At 40.0% G+C, this 21189-nt stretch overlaps 1 protein-coding gene across 1 annotated transcript; it reads right to left on the minus strand.

The window, feature by feature from the left end:
• Positions 1-352: 352 nt before the first annotated feature.
• On the minus strand, positions 353-18437 carry PM20D2 (peptidase M20 domain containing 2). Its single transcript, XM_040058738.1, has 7 exons — positions 17951-18437; positions 17728-17876; positions 14126-14268; positions 10994-11148; positions 8502-8637; positions 4175-4282; positions 353-3360 (listed from the first exon to the last, which is right to left on the minus strand). The coding sequence occupies exons 1-7, from the start codon at positions 18383-18385 to the stop codon at positions 3158-3160; spliced, it is 1329 nt and encodes a 442-aa protein (XP_039914672.1). The 5' UTR covers positions 18386-18437; the 3' UTR covers positions 353-3157.
• Between the last annotated feature and the right edge of the window lie 2752 nt (positions 18438-21189).

The raw sequence follows: 21189 nt of genomic DNA on the forward strand, positions 1-21189 counted from the left end.
ACTTTGTCTTTGTTATTTCATAATTATTTATTCCTAAACATTTTGCTCTAAATAAAAGTCTGTTTTCAGGAATGCTGTTAGCAAGTTATGAGATCACTCAATAAATACTAGAGAGACTTTTAACAGCTAATGTGCTCTGACTCTCAGAAGAATGCATGCCTGCTCCTTGTGACTGCAATGGGAGCAGGTACAGAGCACTCACAGTGGGGGGAAACAATTACAGAAACAAGATTCACAAGAACATTAAACTGCTTCCCATTTATGGTTTGAAGAAAGACTGCTGGGCTCTTCTACACCAGGAACATAGCAGGTTGCAATTTCCCTCCTTCAAATCTCATAAAAAATAAACCCATCACATTTCATGTTTTATTTTTTGCTTTGCCTTAAACCAGGTGTATCTTTTACTCAGGTTCTAAGACAGACACTAAATAAGGAAATACAGTAGTTTGGTAGGCTGTCAGAGGCTTTAAGTTCTCCACAACCCCTGGACATCATCACCTCATCTTTTCACAGCTGTGATTTGCCATCAGCAGTTCAGAATAATTTCAGCCATTACAGTTCATTACCTACACATTTTGATTCATTACTGAGAATACTATTCCTGACAAATATTTCAATATTCTTAAATTACAAACCGCTTGGGGAAGACTGCAGTTAGCGCAGCTGAAAAAGCATGTTGGATATTTTAATATATGCATGATTTATGAGTATAAATGACTGAAAATCAAAGTTTTATTCCCACAAGAGCTAAAATTCTCCCATACATAGTACCACTGTGATAGTAAAATTGCAAGGTTAAATCCCAAACGGCTTTAGTTCTGGACCTCAAGAATTAACATTCTGAGACAAACTAGAATTAGCTCACACAGCGAGCTGAGAAAGGCTGAAAGACTATTCAAGGATTTGACAAATCAAGCCAAGATCACCTGACCCAGTGTTGGTGATAATCCCACTTCAAACTGGAGGCTAGATCAGCTTTAGCCTAACCGAGATCCTTCAGCGATCACTCACAGGCTCACATGCCAACTTATTCTATCAATTCCAACATGTTTTAGCAGTTAAAATAACTATAAGATCATAAAGACTAACATGAAATACTATATTTGAAAAGCATTCACCCTCACAAAGAGACGAAAATGGAAAGCCTAAAACACTCTCAATCTTACATGAACTTAACAAACTAAGAGGGGGAAAAAGAAAAAAATCAAACATGCTACTCAAAATCATGCATCCCAATATTAAGCAAAGGACAGGAAAAGTCAATCAATGAAATTGCTTTACTAATACCCACTCATCACTAATCAGTACTTATTCAGTACAGCAACGATTACAACAAAATGAAGAACAAGCTTTTAGTTCAGACAAGTTAAATTAACTGATCTTGGATATGACGCAGCCAAGAAGTCTGGACAAAGAGAACTGAGAAGGCTTTAATGCATATCAGCTTGTAGGAAACACAACAACAAAGCATGTGCTACCTATGTGTATCCAAACGCTTCATCTTAAAAACAGCAGAGCAATGAGTTAAGCAGTTCTTGCAGTAGGAAATAAAAAGTCACATGTACCAAGGAAATAAATGTACTAGCCTGTTAACCCTGTAGATCTTAATGAACTGCAATTGTGTCTGAGAGCTGGTCAGGCAGACTGTAAACTAAAAGGTAAGGACATAGTTCCTTTGACAAACCTTAGAACAAATTTCAGTTGGATTTAGTATTCAACTTACTATCCCGGACACATGTATAGCTCAGAGTCCCACCTTCGTCTCTTTCAGACATCCATCTGTGAAAACTGCTTGCTAAGGAAAGCAAGGATAGTGGTGTAAAATTGAAGTCAATACAGAAATCAATAAGCTATAAATGCTGAATAGAATTTTAGAGTTTACCATTTAGAGACTGCTAAAAAAAAATATTTCTGAAAGTCAATTATTCTTCCTGAAGAATACAGCTTGCCTGCCTTCCTTTCTGAAGCTTACAGTAACCTGTACTTAGGAAAATGTTAATCGTTCAACATTAGAGTTGCTTTCTCACTCCATCTGCCCACTTACTTCTTTTCTGTGTGCTCACGAGATCCTTTAACCAGTAAATTAAGACATCCTAACATGTCTGGGAACACAGAACACCACCTAAATAAAAATGCAGTATTAATGTCTCTGCGAAGCAAAGTAACAAAGACTGAACGGCCTAACTACGCAATATACAAAAAGGACAACTGGCAAGATTTAACAAATCTGCTGCTTAGCACACAGGAACAAACAGGTTAAAGAAGCCAGTTACTGCACCAGCAGTCCTCACTGCAAGCTCCCCTGAGCTTACTAGAGGGCCTTGCACACAACCATTTATTGCTTCATGGCACCACACTTGTAGCTTTGTGACAAAAATTTGGTTTAGCTGAATTTATACACCTGCTTCAGATCAGTTAAGCTAATGCAATGCCTCGTGTGGACACCTGTATTGCCTCAGAGCAGAATTTTTCCTGCAGTAGTTTAAACGTGTTAATTTAATAAATTAAACATTTAGCTGCCTTCCAATTTTGTGATCCATGACTTCTCCACAACACCTCCAAAATCTATTAGGAGGAAAATCAATGCGTTTCAGGACAATCAAGCTTTATAGATTGCATTCCCATTCAAATAGTCCTCTTCCATTGCTAGAAGCCACTATTATTAAAACCAGGCATATTTCCAAACAGCCCCTTCTCTCCAGTGAAACCAGCTCATGTTTTAAGTCTCCACCTTGTCCCTAAAAAAGCGACTGACCAGAAATTTTATAAAAGCTTCACAGATCAGATTCAGCATATGATCACCGAATGAAAAGTACTTATTTTAGAACAGAAAACTGCCATGCTTCCTTTATAAGGAATATCGCTATAGCACTACATAGAAAATCACTGACAAGGGATCTAAACACTATAATTTATTCAACACTGCAAATTAAAGAGAACACATTTGAAATCTCCGTATGAAAATCATCACCATAGTGAACACATTACAGCTAGATGAAATTTCACATTTTTGAAAGCAATGATACTATTTACTTCTCCTAAAGTCCAAATAAAATCAAATCATCATTTCTTCAGCTATGTATTTATCCAGCCCCTACTGGGATTTAAATCCAGCATCTCCGTTAAGTCAGTCCTACTGAGAATGTTTTAATCAAGTTTAGTGTGATGCACACGCTCCTACACCAAGACCAGATTCTTTCTTAGGTTCTACTGGATTTATTTGCTCCTCTTCTTTCAGCTTCACTTCTCTAAAGTCTTCCCTGACTTCTTCTAACAGACCTGGCTTGAAAATGACATCCAGTGCAGTCATTGCCAAAGCTTTTGCTGTGCGCAAGGCATAGAACTGAGCAGTCTGTGACCCTGCAGAAAAAAAAGTAAGAGGCATTTCAGGTTAGATTACCAATATTAAACCACTTGCTTACTGCATAAGGGATATTTCATAAAATAGAATTACAAGTTTCAGCTGCAAGAACATTTTCTTAAAAATCTGCTTCCTTGAAATAAACCTATTTTACCATTCCTCAAAACATTTTTTTCTTTTGCAAGTACTTAATTTCCTGCTACTCATACAAATAACTAAGACTGAGAACAGAAAAGTGAGCGTTCACATTATGCTCTTTAAAAAATGTGGAGTTTTATAAGCTAGCACTGTTACGTTTCCTAACTACTGTGATCTAGGAGTAAAAATGACTTATCTTTTGGCTCATGTTTAGAAAATCTTCTGAATATGCTGTTATGGATAATCCTTCTAATTTCTTTTGTCCAGATGGCATTATCAAATCAAGTTTTTAGTATGAGGAGTGGTTATCCTATCCATATAGATATAACTTCAAACACAAACCAAGAAATTCTACATTTGTCAGCTTTTTCGGCAACTTTACTATTAATTTTAATTGTTTCAGGATCCTTATTCAGCTCAGACGACATCATGCTGGACAAAAGCAACCATGTTTCTGTAAGGTATTCACATGCAGCCCATTTCAGATCTAGTACTTACACTTTCAAACATTTACTGCACAGTAGCTTTGATTCCAGTGAAACATGGGAAAGCCATGTGTGTAATTTGAAGTATTTCTAATTTCTAGATTTGCTGTAGTGAGCAGTCAGCAAGCAGACTATACAATGCTTAAAGGATTCTAAATATAAACCTCTAACCCTTTTCACTTCCACTCACCTGCAGCTTCTGTGTACTGCTCAGTATGATTCAATGCATCAGAGCCAATATAAAAATAAGGATGAATTCCAGGGACCACAAATGTAACATTTCCAAAGTCTGTGGAACCTAGAAGCAGAATAAAGACTTTCTTAATGAAAAAGTGTTGGACAGTTTTGAATGCTGTAAGAAAATGCATGGCAGACATTCTCTCCAGCCCATATCTAAAATGGAGTATCCTTTGCCCCAAATACTAAAATAAAATAATTTCTAATGAGTCATTATTGATACAAATACCTCCTGTCACCACAGTGCTTTCCCTAACTAGCCATCTTCAGGTGATGCTCTTCAGTGCCCTTCTGATCAACGATCAGTTACTGGACTGCAAGGAAGATGGATCAGCATGTTCCTATTCTGTTACTGCTCATTTTTATCAAGCATCCCCTGACAGTGAGATCTTAATTCAGAATCAGGAAAGCTGCAAGCCTTGGGAATTTCAGGCATTTCAGTTATTTCCCTGCTAGAGCCCTTTAGATCTAGGCCCAACCATTCCTGCTTCTCACCAACATGCAAATGTTCAGCATTCTGTAGGGGCCTAAAGTAGAAACTGCTTTTCTTTAAACAAAAGCAGATTGAGGGTAACTGTTTTTCCTCCACGTGTTTTGATTATTCTCAGTTATGGAAATCTCAATGGCACAAGCACCCTTGAAATAAAATCAGAACTAAACTCCAGACAAAATGCTAGGGCTTTGTAGATAAACACCTGATAGCAATGCTGCAGACTTTAATGATGGCTCTTTCATGCCTATCACTTTCAGTATGTTATCCAGCAGCTATTTCACAGCCTAATCTACTGAAGGATATTATGCCAAAGTAGAAGACTCTTCATAGTAAATCACCTAGGAGTCTATAACTACATCCCAAGTGGTTTTTGTTTGTTTATTTTTTTTTTCCCCCCAAACAAGCAATCCACTCATAACCTGTTAAAATGACATTTTGAAGCTGGAGAAATCAACACAGCAGTTACTGTGAAATCCAGGTACCAAAGGAAGCACTGTTTTGCAGCAGGGAAAAATAGGGATGACCTGCTAAGATCTCATTTAACTTTTTTGGAACCAGAGACGCAAGAATCTGCTTCTTTAGCAATGCTGCATAAAATTTAATTTTAACACATCAAGCAGCCTCTATATTGTGATACTTTATGAAGAGAAGATATTGCTAATGCCTTAAGATCTAGTAATTAAATGATTGAAGAATACAGATTTTACTTTGAATCCTATAGTTATTAAAAGTGAGTCCACAGAGCCTACATTATGAGGACAAGAGTTTGCTATTTAATAATGGAAACAGCAAAGCTTGTTCAAAAACATCTCTTCCCATAAATTCAGGATGCATTTGAAGAAAATCCAACTCCTGGCACTGCAGCAAGTTATTTTAATTTCCAGTATTCTTCACTACTGAATCATTCTTTGTTCAATCTGGATGGACAAACCAGAAGTTCTGCATACTCCAAACTTAACCTATGGTTCTAGATGTGCCTTACTAAGTCCCAACACACAAACTGCTGCAAAGACTGTGTTGCCCTTTTCCCTACTCTCACCTAGCAAATAAACATTAGAAATTTCATTGCATCATAGCTCTCAGTCATGTAACTCCTCCTAAATTTATATCCACATTCAATGTACTACCAGTTGACATATTGTTTTTGCTCAATAGAAGAGATTTAAATTGGATATTTTCTAGTAATATGGAGAGGCAAAGTCCAGGCAGCTTTTAATAAAAATGTGACAGCTAAATCTTCCCCTCTATCAGACAGAATGTTACACCCCTTATGGGAATAACATAGAGGTATGTTTAGAACACCAGGTGTTCCAATAGTTTCCATACAAACATCTGAAATTGTATGCTTGCTAGACACATACAGATTGGGAATCCTTCTGGAAGCCAAAGTAATTGCAGTTATCAATGCAATACACATAATCCTGTGCTATCTTCAAGAGAGAGATATTGGAGTTCCAGCCTCTCAAAAATATATCCTGAAGCCTCTTCAAGTCACTGCATATTTAATAGAGCCAGTATTACCACAATGATGAACAGAGGGAAAACCACAAAAGATTCAAGGAAACATTTATATACAGTCCCAGACTTCAAAACTGGAATTTTCAAATATACTAGACCCTTTTAAGATTTTCTTTATCAGTTTTGTGCACAGGAAGCAAATGAACCCCATGAATACTACATTTTGACCAGATTAAGTTATCACAGGCGTGCCTCAACTAAGACATGTTTAACTAAGCCACCTGCTTTAGGAGGTCATGGATATCCTGTAGTAAAGCTACGCTACCTAGTAGAAGGAGAAACAGGTCCTGGCACCTGATCCAAGCTAGCTCAGTCTCTCATTTTGTCACATCCCCCTGGCTGTGTGCTCATGGAGCAGAGCTGGAGTCTGTGATCTGAGGTACTCAAGGAAGCCTTGGTGACGCTTATCTGCCCAGAGCGATACCTGGGAGCAGAGTGACACTAATACCCACACAGAGGTGGCAGCGAGTACGCTTGGCTCGTAACGACTGTCCTGCTGCACAGACATGGAGAAGCAACTGAACTATCTTCCTTCTATTTCAACAGAAGAAACTGATATCCTAAAAGAAAACATTGAAAACCACGTGAAAACTGAACAGAAATAGTAGTCTTGAAAAAGGCGTCACAAAATACTCAAATGCCCCCAGAAAAGGGGAGCATACAAAGTTCCACTCCTAAGGCTCTGGAGACTGTGCTTTGTTATCTCTCCTGAATTCCCACTGCAAAAATTCAGAGAAGCTGTGGAAAGAAAATTCAGTAAAGCCTACTGCAGCGTGTAATAAAAAAGTAATTGCTCAAGCACATTTTGACATTTGACAGGCAATTCAAGGACAGGACAGCTATTTTGGTTTAAGAGTTTCAGTTTAAGGAAGTTAATGGTTAACACTGAGCATATCATATAACTTACATATGAAAGCCCTATTGCAGCTGGGTATCTGTGAAAAGTTCATTTCAAGACCTCTGAGCAAAAACAAGATCACTGATATTCAAGATCATCCTTACTACAATGGTTTGGAGGAATCAACTAGAAGAGCTCCAGAAAGCTGCACTACAGCAAACATTTTAAGGTTCCTCAGCTCCTTTTCTTTGTAGCCCTTTCTTTGGCTAAACAAGCAAAGTAGTAAATCTTATTTGTATTACACTGCAGAGATATGGAAGAAATCTGCCTTAAGTTATAATTTGTTTTTAAATACAAGAGAATGAACCAGTGTTTGGAAGGGAAGTAAGAAACAGAAAATAATCCATTACCATTAGATACCAAGAATATAATTAGATACAATGTATCCCCTACCCACAAAAAAAGTTTGGAAAGCTGTTCCTAAACAAAAAATTTATCTAAATATTATCTGCAGTTAATATAGAGAAGACAAGTACCACAAGCAAGCTAATTAAAGTAACTTTTGACTGAGAACAGTATTTTCCTTCTAAGAGAAAAACTTTTAACATGAACAGAGTAAAAATGTTCATAAATAGTTAGGATCAGTAGTGAAGACTAAAAGTATGAGCAGAAGTTGAGACTTGAACAAAGCTCCTGTAGGAAGATTCTGATAAAGAAAAGTGTTAGGGATAACAAGAAACCCACCTAAGCATTCAAGAATTCACATTTCTGTTAGAGCTCAGAGACCAAAAAAGTTAAATTGTTTGAGACATAGTCAAGACCCAAAAGTGAACACCTACTTGAAGAGCACCCTTTGGAAAACTAATCTGTTGAAGTTGTGAACTAAAATTAGAGGCATGTAATTACCTTAATGAAAAGATTAAATTTGGGTTAGTGAGATATTTAAAACTTCCATTTCTAAATCTCTCAAAAAAACTCCCTCTAAAATAATTGTTAGATTCTAGTAGATTTGTTTATATGTAAGCTTGGAAAATATTATTAAACAAGGTTCCTAAAAACAAAGTCTCATCCCCATTTATAGCAAACCAGGATTCTGTATTTTAAGGCCACAGAACGAGACAATTCATTACACATCCTCATGTTCTCAGAAAGACTGCTCTTAGCTTTCTGTCCTTTCCCTCAACTAAACCGTTTATTACTTGAAATATTTTCAGAACTATTATCAAGGTGTTTTCTTACCTGTTCTTAGCTTCTACAACAAATACAGAAATACAGGCCAGAGATATAAACCTTCTACAGAGCTTCAGCTTTGTAATTTGGTTTTTTCTTCTGATCAAAATGTGTTTAACTTAGCTCTATTTTGTTATTTTATACACTTGATGGTTGATCAACCTAAGCTTAAGTCACAATGAAAAATGCAGCTGGAGTTACCTGACAAACCATTCAAGATAGCATCTTCTGATATAAAATCTATTCCAAGCTTCTTTCCATTCTCCTTGTAAATTTTCTGCAGGCTCTTATTTGGAAGCACATTGTAGTAATCATTTTCACCACCTTTTATCTCCACCTAGACAAAAAACCCAAATTATTTTAAGTTTTTCTCCAGTGTAAACCAGTTCAATGTAAACAATCTGAAGGCCAAAAAACCCACAAAAACCTACACTGCCAGACTGCAAGCCCAAGGCAAAACAGACATAAGTGCTAAGTTTCTTTCAAAAAATACAACATTCTGCCAAATATCACCCTTGATCAAAACACAGCTGGTGTTCTGTTCAGCTTGCACTAGACAGCCAAATTCCAGAAGCAAAGATTTCAAAATTTTCTCTAAAAATAGGAAAAAAGTATTTCCTGTAACAGTATCCACTAATTTTGCTGCCAGGTACTACTAAACTACATAGAAATAAACACTGGCTTTTATCAGACGGTATATAACCTTCTTTTAGAATGCTTCCAATAACTACAGCCCCATTTATTAAATGGCTTCACACAGGTAAGAAATATGAAAACAAATGGGAAAAAAACCTATCAATGTCAAATTTCAAGAGATCTTAACTTTCATTCCACATAGAGTGCACTTTGTGAAACTCTTTTCTAGATATAGTGAAGGGGACACTGTAGGAAAACATCATCTAATGCCTCAAATAGACTATAAAAGCGGCATGCTAACATTCACATACCCCATACCTATCTGTTCTGATGATCACATACATTCTTTTTACAGCTGAATTAGTCATAAGATTGTAATTAACAGAGCAAGCAGAACCATCTATCTTAGCAACACAAAAAAGGTAATCATATTGTTTGAACCAGCTAGATGAGACACTTCCATTTACTAAAAGCAACAGAAATGAGAATGCTAACTGAAAAATTACTCAGTTGCTGCATGAGCCTCCTGTTTAATGGGGCAATGCACCTAATGACCAAGAATATGGGAAAAAAACAGACAGAAGACCCCAATACCTGTTGCGCTTGTTTCTAGAGGTGAGGTTTGCCATCAAGCCTCCCAGGTCTCTGAGCCTAGCAGCACTATCTGTAGGACAGAAGCATCACCCACAGCAAAACAAAAAGAAATTACAGGGCACTTAAAGAAATTGAATGTACATGGGATCAGACAGGATGCATCCAAGGATGCAGAGTAAGAGAAGCAGAAATGCAGTCTGGGAGCTATAATTTTTTATGTGTCACTGAAACAAAGGGAGTTCTAGCTCACTGAACAAGAGCTAAAGGTCACATTCTCTTGAAGGGCCAAGAGGAGGTCCTTTAAAACTACACACTCCTCAGACCATCCTATCCTCAAGTTCTCAGAGAGATTACAGAGCAAATAAATGCTCCTAGGACTCATGCCCAGGGTCATGAATCACAAGGTGATTGTGAACATCCAGCATACAAGATGGAACTCATTTAAGAGCAGATAGTGTATGACCAAGCCTACCTCTGCATGACAACGTCTTGCTCAGATGACACAAGACATGTAAGCTCCAAGTGTTTTATTATCAGTGGTACAAAAAACCAGATTGCTGCTTGCTACTTACAGTTACTCTCTGCAACTGAGACTGGTGGTATTACTGTTTTAGTATTTTTATTACTGATGTAGACAACCCCTGTGAGACCACATCTGGTGGTGTGCTTGTTTGGTTTCTCCTCAAATCAAGACTGCAGCTAGGCCAGGGGAAGGGCACCAAGATCATTAGTGTACAAGGCTGAAAGAACTTGACCTGCTGAGCCTTCAGAGAACAGAAAGTTAGTGGGGCATCTTCCTGCTGTCTAGAGCTACCAGATGGGAAGGGTACAGAGAGAGCAGAACCAAGACAGAACAAGAAGCAACAAAGGAAATTCCCACTGGACACAACAGAATCACAGAGGGTTGATGTGGGAAATCTGCTGAGGTCATCTCGTCCAGTTCCCCTGTTCAATCAGGGTCACCTAGAGCTGGTTGCCCAGAACCAAATTGAGGCAGCTTTTGAATATCTCCAAAGATGGAAATACTGCAATCTCTGCAGGAAACCTGCTCAAGTTTTCCACCTCAAGTCATTGCAGCATAAACATTAGGAAAATCCTTGTTCACCATGAGGTAGGTAGAGCACTTGTTGAGAGGTGGTAGAATTTCATTCTTGGAAGTACTCAGAAGTCCACATGGCACTTAGCAACCTGCTCTAACTGGTCCTGCTCTGAACACAGAATTAGACCAGATGACCTCCAGAGGTCTCTCCCAACACACAGAGACTAGAATCCTAGAAGAATTCTCCAATTTTAGGATTCTATGGCATTCTGTTTATAAACCAAAACTTTCTCTCAAGACACAAAGCAGCAGAATAGCAAAAAGTGTAACAGTAAATTAGAGTTACTTCGGCTAAACACTATGTAACTTTGATTTCCTGTTCTGTCTGTGCAACAGAAACACATGACAATGAATATATTCTTACCTTGCATCCTGTGGCCACTGCTGCAGATTTGAAGCAGTTCTCAACCTTCTCTGTCAGAACAGAAAGTTCTTTTCTTGAAGGAGCACGCAAGTAAAACTCTAGTTCAGTGTAAGAAGGAATGATATTAGGTTTCACACCACCATTTTTTATTACACCTGCAGAAAGAGAAAAGTCATGTTGTCAGTGTTAAATGCAATTGCTTGATCTTCAGCTCTGTCATGAAATTCCTGGGTCAAGAACTATAAATATATAAACAAAAACAACAAAACATGAGCATGAAATACAAACAACATAAAAAATGCAGTCTGTGGACAAAGTTTCTTCATCATGTCAGATTAAGTGGAACATGTACATGTCTTTCAGCACAATTTCACAGCATTCTTTGGTTAGACATCTGTTTTACATCCTAGAGTCAAGCCAAACTAGCATTTCTAATTAATCCTGTAAAATTCAATGCACTGGAGTCATAAAGCAATCTGTCTGCCAACAAGAAAAAAAACCTGCTATATGGGCTAACCTGGATTCCAACTTTTAAATGTTTCCTCAATTAGAATGTTTCCAACTTACTCTGTGAGCTTGAAGAAAAACTGAGTAAGTTGCATTTCTCAGCAATACTAGAATAATGTGTGTATTGTAGTGTACAGAAAGTTCATTAGCTTGCTCATATTAATTCTTCAGAAATATTGGAATGTATAATACATGTAGCTTTATTTACAAGTGCAGTTTGAAAGTGCTCCCTTGAGGAAATGTGTGATTAACTACATCTTTTACCATTATGGTATCAAAGGCATTACCATAAGAGACAGCAATATTTATACATTTTGACAAGAACACATTGTAGATCCCAGTTCCACATTAGATTTCCTTGCACTAACAGCTAGTTGCTTCCAACAGGCTGTTTCCCTGGCCCCCTACCCTGAGTAGGTATGTGGAATTAGATTTGTTTTCTGCAGAACCTGAGAAACTTCTACCTTCACTGGAAATACTGCAGAAGCTACTGACATGTGTCACTGAGGTCTGAAGAGACAGCACTAATGGGTTGCAAATGGGCAACAAAACGTTTCTTTTGGTGCAGAAAACCTATTAAGATTATGAACTTCACCTCTAGCCTCAAATACAGTCAAAATAAAAACCAAGTGTTGAATTAATTCAGTATCTGAATAGATAGATACTGAATAGAACAGCTCAGATGAGAGGGACAGACATCACAGGAAAGGAAGCAGTAAGTATTAATGCAAATTTGCATGACACATATCCATAACAAGCTTTCTCAGAATGAGTAGTTTCAGAGTAAACAGCTTTCACTTGTCTTGTCCATCACAATTGTAAATGGAACTGAAGAGAGTCTGAGTAGGTCAACAGTTAAATTTCAATACAACTGCAATATGAACTGGGCAGCAGACCTGAATTAAAACCAGGCTGCCTGCACACTATCAGCAGCCCCTGATTTGCCCTTCTGGATGGAAACTTTTTTTTACAACCTGTTTAATACAACTTCTTGAGCAGAGAAAAAAAAAATCTACATTCCTGTTTTTCAAGGGGGCAACATATACTCCATTCATAAGCAGAGAAGAAAGGTGACAACAAAATCTCAGATGAACTCAAGACAACAATATTTCAGTACATGAAACACTGGTTAGAAATTCTAGACTTCAAGTCATGGAAATCATTTCAGCTTTTGTTAGTGAGTTAACACTACTATTTTTAGGCTCACTTTGCTCAGCCATTGCAAGCCTACATGAGATCTCCTACACAATGTTGTAAAGAAAGCATGCCTAAAATTAAATCTCATTCTGGCTGCTTGTCCTTTCCCAGAAGTAATTTAAGTATTTCTACTTTGAAAAACCAGGTTTTCAGCAGTTGTATCAACACAGTAATTTCAGTTTTGCTGCTGTTCAGGAAACATTACTTCTGGAAGGCTTGTTTAGATACTTAGATTTTTTTGCCAACATTACCCATGGAGCCTTTAAGAACTACAAAGAAAGCAGTATTTAGAGGTTTAGGTTTAGATTCAATGGAAGACTTAGGTCCATTCTCAGCCTTAAACCTACAACACATGGGTTGTAGGCACCAAAACTTGTAATTAAGAGCCTTGTTTTCTACAGAGAAATAGGATAGAGAAGGCTGTGCCCACTGTCTGAAGTTCATTTGGGCACGCTGCACAATGGAACTTCAAACAGCTTCATCTACAGTCAAAAGGATTAGGACTCCATCCACATATCCTGGAGAGAAATGAACACTTGTTTTATATACAGCACAAGCAGCCAAGATATATAATGATCAGCCCAGAACTTCTGGAAGGATTTTTAGCTCATAACAAGTATTCCAAATAAACAGCTCTACATTCCAAAGTCCTGTAGAATTGGCCAAGTTTCTTAATTTCAGCTTGGAAAGAGTTCAATAAGGAACCATGGGTTATAGCTAAAGGGCAGATTCACCTCACCTTTTGAACCTTTCTCACTTTACAGGCAGAAATGCACAATGTTGAAGGAGGACAAATCAAGCTTAATGGTTAACATGTCTTACTGCAAAATGGCCTTTCTAAGCTAAAACCTAATAGATATTAAATATTAGAATCCAGTGAACCTCTAGTTGACTGGGTACTAACCAGGACTATAATCTTCTGCCATCACTTGTTTTTTGTACTTCACCAAATAAATTCATTCCAGACCACTGGATTCTTCCAATAAATGCCATCTAATTAATGGAATGTCTACTAAAAAAGTGATGCAGAAAGTAATACTTCACTTTTTGGAAGCATTTAATCTTACACTTTGCAAGTCTACATATATTAAGGAGTTCAAGGCCACACACCAAAATTAACTTTGCACTTTTTTATTTTTTCTGAACTGCAACTTCAAGACTTAAAATTGGTCTAGCCTTTACCTGGGCATCAGGGTCCCCCTTTTAAATCTGACTTCTCAGCCTGTTTTGAGTAGTTAGTTCTGGGCACTGACATGATTTTAAAGATTGCAGACACACCATTTAAATGAAATGGTGCTGTTTCATAATATTTGAAGTGACTATACTAATTTAGTGCTTTAGCAGCAATACTTTGGAATGTGTGATATTCTATGTTAGTACTTCAACAGCCTCTTACTTGCTGGTCATTAGGTTTAATGAAGATCTCACCATGAACTCTCCAGGTCGGTTTCATTTGCTGTCTTAAAACAGACAGATTGTTGTACGCAAGAACAGCAGCATCTAATGCATTAACTCCTTCCCAAGGATAAGCAGCAGCATGAGAAGCTTTTCCAAAGTATTTCACAGTCACACTAGGAGATAAAAGGCATTGCTTATTTGTTTCTCATTCACTGAAAAAAAAAAATCTTTGAAATGAAAAAGTTCCTTTTGTTCCCACAAATATACATTATTTAAATTTTGTGCAGCGTAACACCAAACAATTTACCTGGCACTAGACTGTTGCATAGTTAAACTATCTTTGAGTGCAGAAAAACACTGAAAGATTTCTAGAAAACCAGTAAAATGGAATGATACCAAGAGTCAGTCAGGCAAGGGAGTTACTGGGAACATATCATTATACAGCCTTTTCCTGAAGAAAGGCTGTATTTCATTCACATTTCACACATTAATTAAATTTCTCCACTGCTTTTTTAATACTCCCTGACTCTTCTGAGACTTAAAGTTACTAACACTCCTCTCAGAGGGTAACAAACCCTTTTTTCTGATTCAAAATTGGAAGTTGAGTGTCCTAATTCTTGTCAAATAAAATATGTGGAGTATTTAAGATAGCAAAAGCATGCAATATCACATATAACCCGTGTCTAAATAACAAAAGTAAAGTTTTTCAAGTATGGAAAAGCACAGCCTACTGTAAAAATACACATTATTTATTATGCTACAGCAAGGATGTTCTCTCCTTTCACCGTACGATAAAGGTGGTAGAAAGGCTTGCAACAAGGAGGAAATCTAATGCAAAGTCTACCCTCCAACTTCACAGAAGTCATAAAATATTGCACCTTAACACATCCAGTAAAAATTCATGCTTTTCTTCATCTGAGAGCTTCATCTGAGAGCATCTTCATCTTACAAAATAATTCAGTATTTCAGACCATATGAGAACTCTTTACGAAAGAGGAAAATATTAAATACAGACATCTAAGGTCTCATTATTCATAAAATACACAAAACTAAATCTGTTTGTACTCCCGCTCCTTTACAGAAAAACCTCAATCTTCAAGCGTTCCTGCCACTCCAAGGCACCAATCTGTCCCTTATCCAGCCATAGCCAGCCTAACTTGCTTTGGCCCTCTGTCTTGCACAAAAGCCAACTTAACCAGTTATCCTGAAGTGACCCCTTGTGCTCAGAGCCACGCCACAGCTGCAAGTTAACACCAGCACTTAAATTCTGGCTGGCAAAGAGGGACACAAAGCAGTGTACTGTTGCAACAGGAATCATCTCTAACTACTGCTGCAATCCAAATTAAGCATGCCTTTTTCTATCCCCACTAATCTTCCATGACAATCACAGAAGCCATTCTCTAGACTATGAGTTTTAGTTAAAATTTATTATCATTAAGAAATGCAAGAAATTTCCCAACGATTAGACTGCAACTCCTCAAATCAACTCACAAAGATCCCTGGACACTCTCAAAAAAAATAGAAAGAAGTATTCTTTCCACAAGAAACATGTGTTTCTTATAAAAAAAAAGTTTTCAGCATTCCTTTACTTGTACTCCTTTTGCAACACAAATGTCACAGACACTCAGAAAAAAAACAACAGACTGCAGAATAATAACACCCTAAGACAGTTTAAGAATACCAGCAGAAGAATGTGGATCCTGTTTGACCAACAATAAATAGGCTGATTAAGTGAATGGTGAGTAAGAAACTTCGCAAACTTTGTCATGTATTCACCAGTTATCCCAGTATGTTAATCTCATTTGAAGCACAAGACAGCTTTCAGAACTGCAGACACAGCAATACTAGCAACTTAGTGATCACCAGTCCTTAAACTCCCTGCAAACAACCAAAGATCAAGTAAAATGAGGAAAACTGTCTTTGAAATCTCCTAATTACATAAAACACGATAAACTCAGTATTTTAAGCTTTTGAAGGTAATAAGCTGTTTCACTCAGCACTTCAATTCCATGTCTCCTCCATGGTCAATTGTTTAAAGGCGATCTAGGACTTGCATCCTTCTGCAGACCTTGACCTCTGAAGAGAGATTTCCAAATCTTACCGTATCAAACTCAAAAGATTATTGTGAGCAGAAAGACAAAACTATCATTGAAAACTACATCTTGAAGATTATAAACATAGTCCTAAGGCAAGTTGGGCTAAGTCTTGAAGGAGGTTAAAATAACCAGTTAAGACTCTTTAGAGGAAGGAATATAGCAGAGAACTAGCCAGATGATGAAGACTAACCCTTGTCTGTTTTACCATGAAACCTGGCAGTAACAGAAGCAAATTATCCACTGGAAACAGCCCTGGTAAAAGCAAAATGGTCAGTAAAATCAAGCATATCAGAGCTGGACAGTAGCACAACCTATCTGAAAACACTTCCCAGTGCATCAAGTTATAAATTACTGGAAAATTAGTTGCTTAAATAATTCAGAATTTAGTTGGAGACAGTCAAATGTAATACTTGTAAAAACTGCTGCACTGGAGGGAGCTTACTAGTGGGGTCTCTCCAAGCTAAGACCCTGGGATCAGGAATCACCTAACACATAAAATGTGACACAAAACATAGGAACAAAATCTGCTGGTAGACTACTGCTGGGACACTGTGGAAACAGACGTTTAGAACAGCATGGCCTTAGAGTGACAAAATAATGAAGCTCCAAAGTATTTTTTAAAAATTGTGTACTTAAAGACCAATCATTTGTCTAAGAGTTGATTGCTTGAAAATAACTGAAAAGGAAGTCCCAAACATGCCAGCTGTCTCCAAAATTATAAAGAAACACTATGGTCCCTGCATCAGATGAGTAAGGTCTAAGGCAATTGTGTAATAATTCCGGGGATGTACAGCCAGCAAGCTGTACTTTAAGAAAAAGTCAAGTGACTCAATGCACAAGTGCACCAGTGCTGTCTCTGAACATCAAGGCTAATCAGAAGAAAAGGTATAATTTTCAAAGAGTTATACAGCTGTGTGAGGGTAGGACTGTTGTCTATCCTAACACTGGGGGCAAACATGAAGTAAAGACAGATACTACTTTCGATCAAAACCAAAAAGTTGATGTGAGAGTTAATACACACAACACGGCCATGACTAAATTTGGTGTGGAAGTTACTGCGGATCCAAACCTCAGTCAGGCTTAGCTGGCCAGTTCTTCTCAAAAGGAGGAAGGCAAACGTGAAACGCCTTCTAAAATCCTGATTAAAATGCATAGAGGACCACATAACTGGCATCCAGGAAAGCACAGAACTACGACCCTTGAGACCCTGCAGTTGCATCTTTAAATTCTACTTCAACACATGGCATAATCACATGAATGTTTAAAAGAAACTAACAGGAACAACAGAACAAAAAATGGATTTTTGGGATGCACAGAAGATTATCCCAGATCAGGCAGGGATTTGAGCACTGAACACACCACTTTGGACGAATGGCTCAGTGGCATTCCCTAACACTAACCTGGCTCCTCAGCTGAGTGTAAATACCTTCGTTTGAAGGGCACCTGCAAGGCTCCGGGTTCAGCCACTGCTAAAACAGTTCCCCTTCTCAGAAAGGGGAAAAAAGGCTAATAGCAAGCCTGAACCCACCCACTCACTCATGCTCGGCCACGTCGGGCAGGTAAGCAGCGTTTTCTTGCGAAGGGTGCGCCATGAAAACCACATCCAGGCCCTCGAACGCTCCAGCCTTGATCAGGTCTATTTTGCCTCCTCCTTGCTCTTCCGCGGGCGTCCCCAGCACCGTGATCTGCAGCACAAACGCACAAAGAGTCAGGGGCTGTCAGGGAGCGCTCGGCACCGCTCCCCCGGGAGGGCTCCCACCTGCACGGCCACGGGCTCCGCCAGGCTCTCCAGGGCAGCCTTCAGCGCCAGCGCGGCGGCGGCTCCCACCTCGGCGATGAGGTTGTGGCCGCAGGCGTGCCCGAGCCCGGGCAGCGCGTCGTACTCGCAGAGGAAGGCGAGGCGCAGCGGGTCCTGCGGGGCTGCCGTGCCCCAGTCGGCGCGGAAAGCCGTGCCCAGCTTGTAGCGCGGCTGCACGGCCCAGGCGGCGCCGGGCAGGTCCGCGCCGGAGAAGAAGCGGGTCAGGGCGTCGTGCGCCTGGTGCTCCGCGTACGCCAGCTCGGGATGGCTCCAGATATCGCGGCTCAGCGCGTCCAAACGCGCAGCGTTCAGATCCACGCTCTCGCACGCCCGCTGCTTCAGCGCCTCCAGCACGGCGGCGGCGGGGCCGCTCTCCGGCGGCTCCTGCGGCTTCATGAGGCCTCGGGAGCACCGGCCCCCAGCCGACCCGACCCTGCCGTCCGCACCTGCCCTCCGGCGCGACACCTGCGCTGCCAACCCCCTTTTATCGCCTCACTTCGCCGCGAGGCACGCTGGGAAATGTAGTTCGTAATCACGGCGTGGCTTACAGGCGGTGGCTAGCAGGAACTCTCCGCCCCAGCGTGCCGAGCGCGGCGTCCCCGGCCAGCCGGCGGAGTTTTGCGGGCCCGCCCGTAGCCCGTGCTGGCTGTGCTGCCGGGTGCCGCTCCCCCACTCCTCCATTCCCCCACCCGCAGGATCGCGGGGAGAATTGGAAGGGTAAAGGTAGGAAACTGACAGGTTGAGATGGAGACGGTACCACAGAGAAAACAGCCGCGCACACAAGCAAAGCAAGGAATGAATTCACCTCTTCCCATGGGTAGGCGGGTGTTGCGCCATCCCCAGTAAGGAAGGGCCCCATTACACCTAATGATGATTTGGGAAGACAAAGGCTATCACTGCAAACGTCCTCCCCTTTCTCCTTCCCCAACTTTACATACTGAGCATGATGTTCTGTGGTCTGGGATGTCCCTTTGGTCAGTTTGGGTTGCCTGTTCCTGCTGTGTCTCCTCCCGAGCAACCCCCGGCCTATTCCCCAGCCTGGCAGTACAACAACCAGGAAAGGCCTTGGCTCTGTGTAAGCCCTGCTCAGTAATAACAAAAACATCTCTGTGTTATCAACCCTGTGTTCAGCACAAATCCAAAACACAGTCCCACACCAGCCGCTGTGAAGAAAATTCCTCACCAGCCAAAACCAACATAAAATATTAGATAAATTACATGCTGGAAGAATTGTCTCATTAAACTTCAGAGCCTGGTGTGCTTCAGTGATCTCAGACCTGGTGGGGAGAGCATGGTGTCAAAAAAGCTTGGGAAGAAGGACATCCCACTGATAGTGGATAAAAAGAATGCAGAATTTACACAAAGACATTTGGCAGATCTCCCACAATAAGAAAGAAACTAAAAAAGCCAATTCAGCAACTGTGCTGAAATCAGCTCCAACTGGGTGAGAGGTGATTCTGTCAGAGAGAGAGGTCATAACCACCAACTCATGGCCCCCTGACTCCAAAGAAAGGAAAGACTGAGTATGTAGACTACTTAATACAAGAAGAGAGGGACTCACTAAACTGATAAAAAATAGAACCCTAAGTAATAGGAGAACTGTGCAACTTGTAGCCAAGAAACAATAATGCCTTTGCAAAAATGTGTAAGTAGTGAAATGTTTTGATAGTGGATTTGCCACCCAGCACCCCTTTCTGTGCAGAACGGTAAATAAATTAAATACCTTTCTCTGAGTGTGGATTGATCGCTTGCACACTGGGTCAAAAAACCTAATTTGGCACAACATACTGATGGAATACATGCCTGGCTATATACACGTGTTAACATCACAATGGCCAGAGATTGCATTCAAGTGCAAGGTGTGCTTTGGCTCTTCTGGTCTTGGAAACTCCCTGTCTTCTTCGACATCTTCATTTCTTTTTTCCAGCCAGGAGCCCTGTCTGACTGGATTTGGGTTTCATCTTTACATTTCTCTGGGATTTCTGCAGTCCAGGCCTGTGAGAGCCAGCTGATCAGGAGTTTTTAGGTACAAGCTGCATAGCAAGGAACCTGTCTATTGAACCAACCCATACCTGATTAAAAATTGCAGTCAACAGGAGCAAAATGACAAATTCTGTTTGTTTGGGGTTTTTTTCCTTTATTAATTTAATTACCACCAGAAATTCCCTTTTTATTAATTTATCCACTGGATTCTTTCTCCACTTTTCTGTCAACTGGAGAGGTGCTTTGGTGTGCTGAACTGCAGTTTTCCCCTCTCCACAGAGGATGGGGGAGGTTCTTTTCATAGTGACACCCAAACCCCACAGGACTCTCGGTCACTCCAAGAAGAGCTCTGGCTCCCGTGCCTTACATTTGTCACGAGCTATTTTTACCCTTGCAACGTACTGCAACAAGTATTATGGTTATGGTCCGTTCTTTCCCTCCACCCCCGCATTCTTCCAAGTGGAATAAGCCATCAATCCCAAAACATGCTGAACTTAGTTTGAACTCTGGATACATGTTGAACTATCCTTATGGATGCATGCAGTAAGTATTTGTCAACAGCTGAGGGGGCACATACTCAGCAGAGGGTCACATAATTCAGATCTGTTTGCCAAGGGATTTTTAGGGCTGGAACTCACAGAGTGTTCCTGAGGATAGTGCCAGGACAGCATTCTTTGGGAGCAATCACTCTCGGCATACATCAAACTCAATCATTTTTGCACTCATGGATAAAGCTGGCTCCCACTTTAAGTTTTAGTGAGAAGAGGAAAAAAACACCTCGTGTTTTTTCTACCTGATTGCTTGAGGCACTACTGTTCACTATATAGTTTTGTATTACTTCAATAAAAACACAGGGTGCTGTTGAACCTGCACAGATTCATTCAGGACACTCTATGGCTTTGCATACCTGATCAGTAGTGTGGCATTACGGCTGAGGATGCTGAACCTCAGAGCCACAGCTAACAGGAATGGTGAGGCTTGGCCACGGAGCAAATTGCACTGTGGCAGCTGCCTCCAAGCAAACTGGCTGCTTGTTTGGAGGGCTGAAGGAGGAGCAGAGAGTGCACAGGAATGCCAGCATCCAAAAGTGGGACAAAGCACTGGCTCCTCCAGGAAAATTTACCGGTCATGGGGACCAGCTAAATTACTTTTAGAGATTATGTTATCTGCTCACAGTATGCGGTTTTCCTTTCCCACTGAGATATCCCAGATAATCA

Source organism: Hirundo rustica, chromosome 3, assembly GCF_015227805.2.
Source record: "Hirundo rustica isolate bHirRus1 chromosome 3, bHirRus1.pri.v3, whole genome shotgun sequence".
Taxonomy (NCBI): Eukaryota; Metazoa; Chordata; class Aves; order Passeriformes; family Hirundinidae; genus Hirundo; species Hirundo rustica.

Excerpts from the sequence above, each read along its gene's own strand:
- PM20D2 (XM_040058738.1), bottom strand. The coding sequence starts at position 18,385 with ATGAAGCCGCAGGAGCCGCCGGAGAGCGGCCCCGCCGCCGCCGTGCTG. Across the intron at positions 11,149-14,125 it reads ACCGACCTGGAGAGTTCATG|GTGTAATAAAAAATGGTGGT; the intron begins GTGAGATCTTCA and ends CTCTTTCTGCAG. Across the intron at positions 8,638-10,993 it reads CAGTGGCCACAGGATGCAAG|GTGGAGATAAAAGGTGGTGA; the intron begins GTAAGAATATAT and ends TTTTTTGTCTAG.